This window comes from Tyto alba, unplaced genomic scaffold (genome assembly GCF_018691265.1).
Source record: "Tyto alba isolate M040663 unplaced genomic scaffold, T.alba_DEE_v4.0 Super-Scaffold_22, whole genome shotgun sequence".
NCBI lineage: Eukaryota > Metazoa > Chordata > Aves > Strigiformes > Tytonidae > Tyto > Tyto alba.
In genome coordinates, this window is record NW_024881296.1 from 20,102,583 (window position 1) to 20,117,308 (window position 14,726).

Genomic DNA, 14,726 nt, shown 5'->3' on the forward strand with positions numbered 1-14,726 from the left:
AGTGATTAACTGGGAATAAGTGCTGATTAAAGGTGCATCTAAATTTATCCCACATTGTCTGGAGATGACATAGGCTTGGGAAATCTGAAATCAGATCACTAGATTGTAAATGTTGATCAGTGTCTAAAGTAGCACAAGTATATCCCAGCCTAAAGTGTGCGGTCAGAGTCTGGTATGGATGTTTTACTAGCCTCTGTTTGGTGTAAACATGGCACTCTTATTATCCTTTTCATTTTGTCCCACTGTTTTAATTAAATGCTGTCTGAAAGTGCACAACTGGTTCAGGCTATCATGGCATAGGTATTATGCTATTATACATATATTATTAGGTATTACATATATAGGTAGAATTTCCTAAGCCGCAAGGAGGTGAAAGGCTTTCCTTATGCCTTTAATGATTTATCAGGGTGGTGACATTACTTTCTTACCCACCGAAAACCATGGGGCAGATGTTTCACACCCCAGCTGCTGAGGGGTCACTGCAGGTGTGAGCAGGACTGGCGTCCCCCTGCTCCGGTGGCCTGGCCCCAGCTGAGGGTCCCCGGGCCTCCCTGGGAACCGCTCCCCACTGCCACCCACCGCCTCGGGCTGGCCTGTCCGCTTCTCCTAGTTACTAGAAGAGCCCGCAGGCACAGCAAGTGTGTCAGAGGATGTTAAAGACAGGAGCTTGGCAGAAGGCGTAAGCTTTTAAATATTAAAATTTGGAGCTGTGGAGAACATTTATCCAGTTTGTCTCAGCAGTTTCCGAGGCAATAGGGGCTGCAGCACGTGCAGGGGTCCCAACTCATTCGGAAACATCAAGAGGTGTGGAGTCAATACTACCTCAGACCTCAGCATGTCAGGAAAAGCAAAGACGTGCAAAGAAAAAAAGGCTATCTGATGAATCTGATGAGGGCTTGATGGTCATGTAAAGGTCTGCAACAGCATTTATTTGCTTGGAGGGATATTTTCAGTCAGGGAATTGAAAGATGTTGAACCTTCACAAGGTTTACCTGTGAAGGCAGCTGACGGAAAGCTTTAAAGATAGGCAGATGAAATAAAGGACAAATCTGCATCTTTCCCCCCTTTTCAATTTACTGCAGAGAGTTGTTACGAACCTCCTCAACCTGTCTTCTCAGGGCACACACAGGTCTGCCTATCTGTGGAAAAGGAGATGCAGCATTTAGATTGTCCTTGGTTCTTGTTATCCCCATTTCTCAAAAAAATGCACTGCAAATTCTTCTGTGCTTTTCCTGGAGTTCAGGGGGGTTTTTTAATTGTTAAAAGTGGCAATCCTAACTGCATTTAGATATCTTTTTGTAACTTCTTCTGTCACAATAGTTTTGTGCATTAATCCAGTAATGCATTGTGGCAGAATACATGTTTTTAATATGTGGCTTACGATGAACTTTATGAGATAGATATATATGTAGCAAGTAGGAATCCACAGTTACGTTCCAGACACAGAATGTAACTTCATACACCTTAGGGACTTACACTTCAGAGACTTTTAAATGCAAGCCTCTGGCTTGAAGCTATCTTTCTCTTGGCTGCACAGAGCACCCAGTAAAAGTTTGTATCTGGCACGTCATTTTCGAGGTGTGGCGGAGTTATAGATGGTAACATGAGTTGAAGTTTTACAAATGATTATGTTAGAGACATGTATGAATCCCTGAGTTCCTTTATTATATGTTGTGCAAGCATTCAGTTAGCCGAGGCATACTTCACTTTTGAATCATAAGGAAAATGCCACTACCCAGCTTGCTTGCAAACTTGTTTGCTTAGAAGTCTCATTGCATCAGCGAAAACAACAGTGCGTGTTTAGAGTGATCTGTGGAGCACAATGTTTCCTTTTCTTCGTTCAGTAATTTAAATGATTGGAGCGATACTTTTGACAAGGAAGAAATAATTTCATTGTTATGGATCATTTTTCAAGTGAAACTGAGTTTTGGAATAAAGTGATGGTGAGTAAACCGTGTGAGTGGGGAAGGAGGGATTATTTTTGTTCTGAGTTTTATTCAGCAGTTTCTGAAAACTAAGATGGAAGTGATTTTGGTATTCTGACTGCAGGGTTATATGGTTTTTATTAAGTGGAAAACATAACAACGATTAAAGACAGGGTGAGACAGAAACAGGCATGCTTGCTGTCGTGTTCCATGGGAAAGTGGAATGTGATTTCTCTTTTAATATTGAGATACAAATCTGATTCACAGTTAGTTCATTTGACTTCTTCTGAAAGGGAAACATGTCAGATCATTAAATAGATGTGTTTTGTCTAAGCAGCTGCTTTTAACATAGTAGTAACCTAGATTTTCAAAATAATTTGTGGCATTGCTATCTAGATATTTAAAGAGATTATTTTAATTTACTTTTAAAAAAGGAAAAATAAAATTAAACCCTGATTTTATTTCAGATGGGGAAAACTTTTTAAATTACTAATTATGATTGTTTTCTTTCTGGAAACTGCATTCTCTGTATTAACTGTATTCTGCATGTTCTGTAAGTAGCCATTTTCTTTTGTTTGTTTTTTCTCTTTTTTTACCATCAGAATACAAATAATATTTCAGTCATTGAATTATTAATTTTATCCAGAGAGAGAATGAATTTTTAAATCCAAATTTTGCCCATAAGAGCAAAAGGGCCAGACAAAATAATGCTGCTTACAGTTTAGGGAGGTAACCATATGCATAGCTGCAGGTTAGGACAAGTAAACTTTATTGTGCCTTCTCTTGTTGCTGATGATAATCAGGACATTCATATTAACATCCAGTTGGTTTGTTTTTTTTTTCATCAGGCTTTCTAAAGTAACTTAAGGAGCACTTTTTTTTTTTTTTTTTTTTTTCTGAGGGAGAGAGGCAGTGTGTGAATCTAGCTGGTAAAACGTATAATCAGTGTGTCTGGCTTATCATCTCAGGCGCTGCCACAGACAGCCTTAGATGAGTTTGAGGTAGTCACCATACAACCCATCTTACTACACTTGCTTACCAAGTGAATTGTACTTTATTGATGTAGTAAGGTACACCCGCAAAATCTTTGAGTTACCGTATTTTTTTAAATATCAGTAATTTTGTCTCCTTCCCAGGGCTGCTATGATTCTTATTCTATTGGTGTGTTTAGTCTTTGATGACACTGCTTCAGCCATCTCCAGGTCCTTCCTCCACAGACAGCACTGTAGTTGGGAGAGAGTGATTAATATAAAACTTAATAAAATTTGCAAGGACTTATTTGTATTTCCTTGTTTTAAAAAAGGCAACTAAAATAACTGTTTGGCTGTCCAACTGCTGAAAATACAGGAGTACATAAACAACCTGCACTTTAGAGATGTATGAGTTAAGCTAATGTTTTTCCGTATAATTTAGAGTTTGTAAGCTATGAAGTTCTTCATTTTGTTATCTTGTATATATGATTTGTACAAATGTCATTATCTCATGACAACAGGTTTCCAAGTGGAAATAATCATCCTGTTGAACCTTTAGGCCGTGATCATGCAATCTGGTTGTAAACCAAGAGTTTTGTGGGTAAAGACAACCTCTGTGGTTGTCTGAACATAAATACTGAGTGGGTTTCCACGCGTGGAAGTAGTTACCTTTGCAATTTAATTATTTCAAGTGAGCTTGTGTCCAGTGACGGCTTTGGGAATGTGTCTCCTTCATGATTTACTAACTGGTTTAAATATTTCTTAAAAAATAGAAGAGAGGAGTTCCGTTTTTCTTTTTTTTGCAGTGACTGAGGTTTTTACCAGTATCACTTCCATCTTCACCTGACTATACTCTCTTCTGGGGTAAGCTCCCTCTGCCAAGAGCAGTCCTATGCTCAGAGTTGAGCTTTATAAACACTACATGAAGAAAATGCAATGAAAACTTCTGTCTATGGGATTTCCCAACTCTTGAAATCACATTTTCAAATAAGCGTCCATGTGTTCCTGTCACAGAGTGCTGTTTGTAGAACAGTGCAATTTTCTTCATTGTTTTTTGCACTTGAACAGAGCTTACTAATTTAAAATGTCCAAAGGAGAAAAAATGATTTTTGAAAGATAAGGCTATGGTTGTGTGAACACTGTAATTTTCAGGAAGGACTTTCAGAGAAAGGTTCCTGAAAATATTGTTTGTTATTTCAAAGTAAAACAGCAAATGCATTGCATTCCTGTGGAAGAAGCCAGCTGGTTGTCATTAATAAGATGTGCCAGCACCTGCCCTGTCAGCGAGGTTTGCAGTAACACTGCTGTGCTGAGCTGAGATCTGCAAGGGATTCTCAAGTCACTCTGCAGAGTATCTCAGCGCTGGAAGCTGGCGAGCTGGTTCCCCATCTCTCTTGAGGATGACCTTATCTAACCAGCTTGGTGAGAGTGAGTCAGGATGGCTGGTCCGGATTGGGTATTGGATTGTTGGGCTGAGCTACATTCCCTATCAAGGATAAAAAGAAGAAAACACCTTGAGGCATGCTAATGCTTCAAAGACAATAGTGGGCCCATTCTCCTGATGACAGGCATTTTGCTTACCTCAGTTCCAGTTTTGAGTTTTGGTAAAGGAATACATGATAACCAGAATGTGTCTAATGATGTTAGGATAGAAACTGTAGGAGTGGTAGAAAAGTATTTAATCCTATAGTCATTTTACATAGAAACTGGGGAGTAGGGGGGAGGTCATTAGAGCAAAATGGCTGTTTGATGCAAGGCAGCCAAATCCTGTGGAAAGGTTGGTGTTTTTTTCCTCAGTTCCTGTTAGATGCTGATTTGATGCCTCTTTTTGTATCTGTGAGTCAGGTTGGCACTGTGACTCTCAACAAATGCTGATGAATGTGGAAAGTCTCTTGACTTTCCTGCGTGGTTGCTGGCATCCTGAGTCTGGGCATCACTCCTGAGGGCTCAGGAATGCACTGCCATCCTTATTGTCTGGTGGATCATTTCATTTGGGGTGCAGCTAGTGACCAACAAATTCTCCTAGTGAAGGGCGTTTTCTTTGTATAAATTCACAACTGCTGTGGTGTGCCAGGTGGTGTCAATGTGGTGTTTGAAACAAGCTGAGAGGAGAGTATAACAGAAGAATTGTTACTTGCCAGCTCACGGGGTCTGTCTAACCATAGGAATAGGATGTGCCAGTGTTTGCTATTGGCAAGTGCAGTGTGACTCTGCTAAAATTTTTGGGATGTAGTTCAGAAACTTGGCTCTGCAAAACTGTAAGTTAACTGCGTGTTTTGCCAGCTTCACCATACAATGGAAAGAGTGATCACACTTTCCTTTAATTAAAGTGCTTGAAGTAAAAAGAGAAGGTAAAAAGTGCTTTAGTGATAACGTAAATAAAAACACTAGCAGGTTTTAAACATGAACACAGAAGAAATCATGGTTTAAAAACAAAGCAACCTTTCTGAACTCAGCAAGTCTTCTGCAGTCTCAGGTGTAGAGTGGGGAAGGCCTGATTTGTAAGCTCAGGTGCAACAAGGGAGTGCGCTGCATCATCTTATTCCAATTTCTGGAAAGGCTGATTGTAGCCAGCCTCCCTTGGCAAGCAGAGGTCCCACCGTTTTTGAGAGGCCTGCTATCATCTTCATACAATCCACCAACATCTGAAATGCTTTACCCCTCACTGACCAGGTGGAAAGTTCAAATTCACATGCGTGAAGAAACTGGTGGTCCATTTGCATGATATGCCACAGACCTGCTGCTTTTTATGTAGCTAGGTAGTAGATAGCAAAAGATACTGAAATATATTTTTCCGTAGTAGTTGCATATAGAACGTCTTTTTTCTCCCTCCCAATTTTCACTCCCATTTTACTACCTCATTTTTGTATTTTGCATTTCTTTTTCATCCCATCTGTGGAACCGAAAGCACTGTATCTACTGCACACCTGCATTTATTTTCTGTCAAGTCATTCAAATTCTAAAAATCCAAACCCAATATTTACAGGTAATCTGCTCATCTGTAAGTGGGTAACCTTTTTAGAATCAGGTTGAAGGCTATACACTTCCCCAGAGAAAAGGCACATATATTGATGTGTTTATGCTTTGCAATAATAATATTTGTCCATGTGAGAAAGTGTGAAGTTTTTTTCTTCTGCCACACCATATGGCTTATGACTATTTACAATCCAAACAATAACAGCTGCTGCTGTGTAAGAGACCTATTCCTCTGAGCTGGAGATGCACTGAGTAGTGAGTGACAAAGTATTTGTCCACAGATGTATTCCAAATATCCTCATTTACCATTCAACATCCTGTCTATCATTCTCCTCTTAGAAACTGTTGGAGCTTTTTTCTTATATGCTTAGCTAATGGGGAGAGCTTTGGCAGCTTGGTTTGGGACTTTGGGATCAGATAGAGAAGCAGTGTCCGATGACAGCTATCAGAATGGGAGAAGGGAAGGACATTCTGGTTGGGTGCTCAGCAAAATGAAAATGTGAATCATGCTCTTAACCTATTTCAAAGAGAAATCAGTTGACTCTTAATAAATGAAAAATTTCTAAGAAGAATAAACCAGGTAGTCTTTAGACCATTAAAATGTTGGTCACTTCATCCTCTTCATTAATGGCATGCTTAAAGTTTGGAATTCCATATTAGAAAGACACATTTTGCATTTCTCATCTAGTATCAGTCATTTTGGGCTCCTATCAGTTACCTGTTTGAGCCTCTTTTTTTCTGTAGTTTTCTGCTTCCAATTTTCATAATTCCTGAATTTTTGTATTAGGTATTATAAGAGGTGACTTACCATTGTCAGTCATTCCTGTCAACAGCAAGAGGACAATTTCCAGATATTATACAATTGATCTAAATGCCTGGCCTTTACCTATAGTGCTCTGATTGGAAATGGCATTTAAACCATGTCCATGCCTGTCAGCAGGTTCTCTCATATTTGTACGGAGTTGTTCATGTACCTGATCTTTCCCAATAGGTTAGACGATTGGCACATTATATTTATTATGACTTATCTTGCAAAAGCATATTCCAGGGAGGATGAATGGTTCAGGGGAGGTATTCCATGGGTATATTCTTCCTGTCACACAATAATCTAACAATGCTCATTAGCAAAAAAGAATTGCAGGTTTCTTGCAGTTGATGCTTTATCTGCCGCGAAGCTTTGCTGGTAAATAAAACCCACTGGATTTCACCTGACTTCAGAGTGCATTGAAAGGTGGCTATGAATAGAAGCAATCACATTTTCTAACAGCATTTACTGTTATGGTGGAGCCTTCTCATTGAAAAGCCTTAAAATTAAGCCAGATTAATTCCTTGATAGCACATAATGATTTTTATCATTTACATTTTATTTTAAAAGATGTATCTGTAATATTCCTGTGCTACTGGGAGTTTTTCATGTCAGAGCTACCACTACCATAGAAACAAAAGGACTGAGAGGAACCTTCTGAGCCTTACTGGTAGTTAGGCTGGCAGCCCCGAACCTCACTGCTTCAACAACTCTTTAATTTGAATTCTCTTATGGTCATCTCACAGAGGGAATTTTTTAACTTAAATAGTTTTCTTCCCTCTGCTTGATGTGAGCAGGTCTCCACCTCAGGCTCTGCTTTACTATGGTCAACAGCCTCTGCTCCTCTCCTCACATACGATAGATGCTCTGTTGCCATCATTACACTGGCTGCTTAAAATTTCTCTTTCATGACTGCAGTGACCAGAAGGGTTTAAAGAAGCGACCCTACAGAAATGAATAGGTACTGGTGACCACTGAGAATGACCTGTAGGGCACATCCTGTGTGCCAGTTCAGCAAATAAATAAAGTAGGGCTACAGGTAGATACAAGTTAAATCCCTTTATTGTAGAGCCCAAGCAATGCTGCTTATAGTTAATGAAAAATCTCCTATATAAATCTAAGGGCTGTGATATGACACTGTGTACTTGTGATTCCATAATTCATGTGCTGAATCAGCTCGTTCCCATGTGAAGGAAAGAGTTACTTGAGAACATGCTCCTTGGTGTTAATTTCATCGTGCTTGCCAGAGATAAAATGGAATTACCAGAAATATTTGTATGAAAAAACATAAATGCAGGCTTAATCTACATCAGTGTGATGGGAAAGAGCTTCTAACATATTCCTACCAGAAAAATGGTGATAGCTACTGTCTCCTGCCCCATTTCTGCTTCACTAGAAGAGACAAATTACTTCGGTTTTCTTGGATCAATGCAGCTGTGCCCAGGTTAAACTTGGAACTGCATGGAGAGAAATCAATATAAAACTGACAACAAAAATGGCAGATGGGAAAAATTGCTCTGTATATACTAAGGGTACGTTTTGTCATGGCCTTTGCCTGCCAAAGCTGTTCTGTGAGCAGTAACAATGGGTTGCATAAACAAATTTAAGGGATTGCTGGAATTTGATTTCGTGCTTTGTTCTTGCTAGCTGTCTGCTATGTTAGGCAGAGAATCCATTTCAATACCCACTATCAAACCTCTAGAAACAGCTGTGAGTATTTACTTCTAGTGTGCTGCCTCGGCCTAGCTGGGCTTCTTGGCAACTCAGTGTTAGAGCAATCAGTGTCAAGAAATCACCTAGTGAATAAAATTGTTTTGCTGAGCTGTAACATGATTTGATGCCATTAATACCAGATGTTGAAGCCTCTGTTCCTCCTCTAGTCCTTCTCTTAGTTCATACAACACTGAGATAAGAACTTGCTATAGGAAGTTGTCTCTGCTTCCTAAGCAGGGAACCCGTGAGCTTTGTCTGTAGAGGAAAGCCGCTGTATTGGCTTAGATAAGGGAGCATCCATACAGATCATTGACTTCATAAAAACAAAAACTGTATTGTCACACTGTCCAAATGCGGAGGTTGAATTTACACCCATTCCTTTCTGCTGCCCCATGGCTTTGGAAACACTGTAGGAATAAATCGCAGAAGGTATTTGCTATCAGTTTTGCAAGCCAGTGAAATTGAGCCTCTCCTGCACAGATGCAGCCTTTCATACAAAAATTGCTTAGCTTTGGGACTTCATAGGTGTTGTCTGCATTTTGGCTTCAGACCAACAAGCTAGAATCTAAGAGAGTAATCTCTCAAATCCCATACACTTGCTTTAGCATAGCAAGTTAGAACAAGAAGCTGTGTTTGGACAGCATCCCAGTGAGACAGCATGGAAAGTGTGGAACCAATAAATGTCAGAAACCTGCAGTTTGACGTGAATCCTGGTGTTCTAGAGTTGCTGAAGCAGACCTCTCAGAAGTCTCCTCCTGGAAATTAAACTCGTTGATTTGTCCAGAGACCTTGGCCAGAACTCAAGTGAGTGATCTGAATGTGCTTACGCAGTAACCTTGCAAAAGCACATCCATTAGCATCAGGCAAGCACCTCCAACAGTGATTGTTCATATGATTTTTACCTGGTGTTCCAGAAAACGTTGAGCAAGGGATGAGATAAGAGGGAATCTGGGGAGGTCTTCTTTCCATCCTACTCAAAAGTAAAGAAGAAAGTCCTGCTCCTTTCATCTCCTGTCTGTAAGGGATCTTTCCCATGTTTCCACGGGCTGATGATATAAGGGTTCATTTTCCTGGAAAATACAAAGTAGGGGTAACAAGACAATGCAACAGCAGAATTTTACAAGAGAAGGATTACAGTGTAAATCCCATTTCTTCTTCCTTTTCCCTCCAGAAATGCCTCATTTCTTAGCTCTGCCAAAAAGCAGGAATGCCAGCAGCAGGGAATGCTCAGCAACACGGGGGCTCTGAGATCCTTGGGGGAGCCTCAGGCCCCACTGTACCACAAAAAAGCATTTTGGGCCATTCTCCAGCGTGGCTGTCACTCCATATCTCAAGAGCACAAAACAGTCAATCAGTGCCCCAGGTGAGACTCTGACAGGCTGGGAGCTGTGCATGGGCAGAAGGATTCACAAGGCTTCAAGCATCTGCATGATCTGCTTTAACACAAGCTATTTTCAATTTAAAATGTGCTGCAACTATCATCCTAGACTAATTCCTGCAACATGAATTGCACTTTATAGTTCCACTGATCTCATTATTTCTGCAATTTCATTCCTTTTATTGTGAGTTTTATCTGAAAAAAAAAAAAAATCCAAACAATTTACTATTCACCACTCTTTGCTGTCACAGGATGAACTTACTTTCCCCAGTACCTTTGCTAAACTGGCAGTGCAGATCCCCTGTGAAAAAACAGCAGCTGTTAAAAAAATTTCTAATATATATCTTTGAGATCCAACTTTTGCCTCTTGATTTAATCGTCTTCAAAGCCATTACTTCAAAAGGGGATGTTGTCTATTTTTTTTATTTCTTGGGTTCAGTAGTTAGTGATAAATGAATCTCAAGACAGAAAATAACTGAAGATGATGAATAGATGAAAAATGTTCATTATTAGCTCAGGCAGAAAATTAATCCCTTTTCAGAAATTCAGGAAGTTGATAATAGTGGGTTGGTTTGCTTTTTTTTTTTTATAGATGATTACCCTCATGACAAATCTATCACTTTGCCTTCTCAAACAAGTATGATATGTTTTGTCTTTTTTTCATCTTGGCAGGGAAAATCATGACATAATGTCACCCTGTTGGAAAATGTGTATGTTTCTGGTAATTACTGGAAAATGATGCTGTTCTTAATTTCCATATTACGCAGTTGTGATTAAAAAGTTAGACATTGACATGCAAGGAAGTGCTGGGACAAGTCAGTTAATTTCTCCTAGCTGCAGCAGACATTTCTCTATGAGAAGACATACTACCACTTGTGTGTGCTTTTTTTAACTGTTTAACAGCAATGCCTGTACAAAGCAGAGCTGTGATCCCACACAGATGCTGAATTTCTGTGTTATCTTCAGTGAAGGTACCCCATCCCTCATGTAAGTTTTTGCCTCGTCAGGAACTCTGCAATACCTTTTATTATTGCCACACAAAGGAAAAAAGAAAGAACTGATGTCTTATCCATTTCCAGATCTGTTTGTGTTATTTTCAGAGAGTCAGAGGTGAAATTTCATCTAAGAACACATCCCCCTACAGTGATGTGCTGCATTTGAAACTCAAGCAGAGAACAAGCTGTCCTTATCTGTAAATGAAAATAGTATCTCTGCCTTCTTAAATGTACCCTGCCTTTGGACTTCATTTAATATTTCACTCCAAATTGTTCTGTTATTAAGTCAAAGCCCAGGGTGACAGAACCACTCTGTCACCTCACATACTGATCACTCCTCGCTGTTGGCTTAATGAGTGAAGTCACTGCTTGTATTGAATCTCACCCAGCCCTTTATAGCTCCACAACTGCATTTAACATGTCACATCTGGCCACCCTTAGGCATGGGTAGCATCTTTATTCAAAAGATGTGATGGCATGCTTACCCAAAATGTTTGCCAAAGCAAAGGACCGAAGCAAAGCCAAGGCTTAAGGTTCTCTTGGAAAACAGAAAGAGAAGCTGACAGTGTGGTCCCTGAGGGGTCCTTCCAAAAACCACTGGGAGAGGAGTACTCAGTAAATGGCAGGAATCAAAAGAAGTGCTGATCCTCTTATCAGTACCCCAAAATAAGGCAAGATTTGCTTTAATCACTTGCTGCAACACAGGCAAACCCTTAGAGTTTTCTGAATTTAGAGTTTTTTCTGAATGGTCATGGCAGAGAAGTAATCTTCTACTGCAGTGGGAAATTATAGTATTTCAACACATTTTTCATTCTCATAGTAGGATGGAAAGCCAAAATCCTGAGGAGCATCATAAATTCACAGACTAAAAATAATTAAATAAAAGATTAATCACAGTATCTTTTTTTATTTTCCATACCTTTTTACTACCTTTTTGCACCTTCTTTTGTCAGTTTTGGGGGTCTAAAATTACCAGTGTTTCAAAACAACAAAAAAAAATACTGCTACAGAAAAGACAAACTTTTGCAATATTTTGTTGTTGACAAACTAAAATCTTTTATAAAGATAGGATGTGTTTATTGAAAAAATTGAAGACTCTACTCTTGAAAGCAATCCCTTCAAATCCACGAAAAATCCCCCCTAGTAGTCCCTTCCCCTGGATTATAATTAAGGCATCTGGGTCCCATGGGTTCAGTATGCAAGATGATAAACTTTTATATAATATATATAATCTGGGTTGAACAATTGCATTGATTTGTATAGAGTAGCACCCGAAGTCTTCTAAATTCCCTCATGTGAAGGAAAAGGAAGAGGAAAAAGCCTGTGTTAAATGCCTAGATTAAATTTCAGTAATCTCACTGTGTTGTAATTGAATGATTGATAAAGGAATAGCATACTATAAAATGATGGGGGAAAGATGAATACTGCTCAACAAGATTAATATGCTAATATAGGAGATCTTTTTCTCTGAACTGATTATAAAATCTACCTCCTGCAAACAGCTGAATATGGGCTCAAGTTGCTTCTTCCTAGCATTTCTTTGCCATTGGTTATATTTAGCAATAAACTAAATTCATTACTTGCAATGTAATTGTAAAATGAAAAGTAAGGAATTGTCATCAGTTCAAGAGGGTCAGGGTTTTTTTCATCTTTACAGGCTTTCTGGTAGTTTCATTTAGCTTTCAAACATCAAGAAAGCTGTATTTAAATTTTAGATTTTGGATGCAGCATACAAAAATTTCAAGCAGATGTTTATAGCCTGAGCACCGGTCAAGCAGAGTGGAGCCCTGCACATGCACTCTGGAAGCTGACGTGTGGTGTTCCCTGCCTGTGCTCCAGCGAGATTTGTGCCAGATCACTTGAGCTTATTGGAAAGGTTTTGTCACATGTGACTGACAAAAAAAGGGCCCTTCTGATACAATTCCTGTGAAGCTGTGGAGCGCAGAATGCTGTCAGGGTGGAGATGGTGGAAACACAGGATAGGTAATCTCTCTGCCAGAGGAAGACAAAGACTCTCCATCTACTCCTTTGCTAAGAGTTGTAGGAGATGGTAGTAGGAAGCAGGTGGTTCTACATAAACAGCACAAATGTGTGGCATCTCTCTCAAAAGATTTCTCTTTCTCCTGCAAGGCCCTCATTTTCTAAGTTGCCTTGCTTTCACGCTGCTTTTGTGTGATCTCACCTCTCTGATCTAGCATCAGAGGCCTTTGGTCCTACCAAAGGCTGCCTAGAACTTGTGCGGCCTGAAAGGAGCCCTCCTTTATCTTTCTGAAGCATCTGTTTGCTTCCTAATTTCAAAGCATAGCTGAAAATCTGTTTTGTTTTGGTTTTGTTTTTTTTCTTTTTCCCCTTGCCAGTGCTTTTAAATTTCTTAATCACTTTGTTGTTGTTGTTTAATTTGTAAATTTTTAGATGTGGTCCCATTGTCTCTTTTGAGAGCAAAAATATTGCCTCATATTGCTGTATTACAACATGTGTCAGAAATTTATTAGTTAATAATACTTTTCAAAAAAACCACAATCTCACATTCTCATTCTGTTTAAATCAGTGTAATGATATGGAACTCTTTTGTTTCACCAAACAAAAAAGTACAAGGAAGAAATCAGCTCTTTGACTGAGAAGATGAAATAGTTAACCCCGATGGATTTTCACACATCAGTTTTGGTTAATTTTTAATGTTTTTTCCCCTAATACTGTAAGTCCCCTGCCTGATGCTGGGGTGCTTGCCATGACACTGTAATTCCTGATTTACAGAGATTGTATGTGCTCCTTGGTACATGCAAGAGTAACTTCAGTTTTACTTTCCCATCCCATTCTCCCCTCTCCACCTCCCCCTCAACTCTCCAGCTTTCTTTCCTCATCCATGTTTATACAAACAGTGATAAAAAAAGGAGGGAGAGCTACCTCCCGCTATTTCCTTCAGGGCCCAAGAATTTGGGGTACATATGCAGCTGGGTTACACTTTTCAGTTTATGTGGATTTTTTTATTGTCTCAGTTTATAGACTGAAGCCAGGAAATGCCTTCTTCTTACAGCCAGCCATGATCTGAGGCTCTCAGAGAAGAGGAGGGACCCTGAGAACTTTTGCTTTCCCTTCCCTCTCCCCCCACCTCTTCCCCCTTGAAATCACTGGTCCAGACAGTCTCATCTCAGCCAAGCCCATCTTTTAAACTGCATGGGTACACTCCTTTCAGATCTTTTAAAACTCATTTTTTCAAGGAAAATGAGTGGAAAATTCTCAGTCCTTCGTGTGGGTTGGAAAAGCCTTGCAAAAAACATACCCAAACACACCATGCTGAGCTTATCACAGAGGCTACTTCCCCACAGCACCTCCTGAGCTGCGTTACTTCAGTCTGCTTGATGAGAAAACATAGCACAGGGCATTTTCACCAGTGCAACTTTGCTGAACATTTTGCCATATGGTTGGCCTGCTGCACACTATGTATGTTTGAAGTCTGAGACTTGGACAAGACAAAATCTTTTTTCACCAGAAAACTGAAAGTTGCATCTTATTGCTCCTTAAAAAATATTTTGGCACCAAATATTTTTCTCTCTCGCTAGGTGTTTGGGGATAAAACCTCTTTTAAAGAAATGGTGGAAATTATGAAAGTAACATTTAGGTTTTCATAGTTCTCAAAAATGTTTAAACCCTGGAAAATTCATCCTTTAAAAACAAGAAATACAGATGATATGAGTATAGAAAGTAAAAGTAATTGGAACTGTAAAGGTATGAAAATCAAGAGGATCCACTAGAGGTATTCATGCAGCATAATAGTTGCTACTCTTCCCTCTATAATAGATGCCTATGGCTGAATACATGGATTTGGATATATACACTCAGTTACTGTAAAACTGGTCCTACCAAATCCAGAAATCCTGAGAACTCAATTGAGAAGTTTTGAAACAATCTGTGAATGTTGAGTTACAGCTGTAGCAAATAAGAATTCTGCATCTATCATCAGTG

The 14,726-nt window shown here is 39.4% G+C and overlaps 1 protein-coding gene across 5 annotated transcripts in view; it reads left to right on the plus strand.

Moving 5' to 3' along the window:
* Positions 1-14,726, plus strand: part of SASH1 (SAM and SH3 domain containing 1) — a 565,394-nt gene that overhangs the window by 365,962 nt on the left and 184,706 nt on the right. Inside the window, exon 1 of one of the 5 annotated variants that reach the window (XM_033011699.2) lies at positions 1,769-1,943. The exons of the other annotated variants lie outside the window; for them this stretch is intronic. Coding sequence (XP_032867590.2) covers positions 1,899-1,943 — 45 coding nt within the window. The 5' untranslated portion in view covers positions 1,769-1,898. Of the gene's footprint in view, positions 1-1,768; positions 1,944-14,726 lie in introns of those variants that run through there. 5 annotated transcript variants of the gene reach the window in all.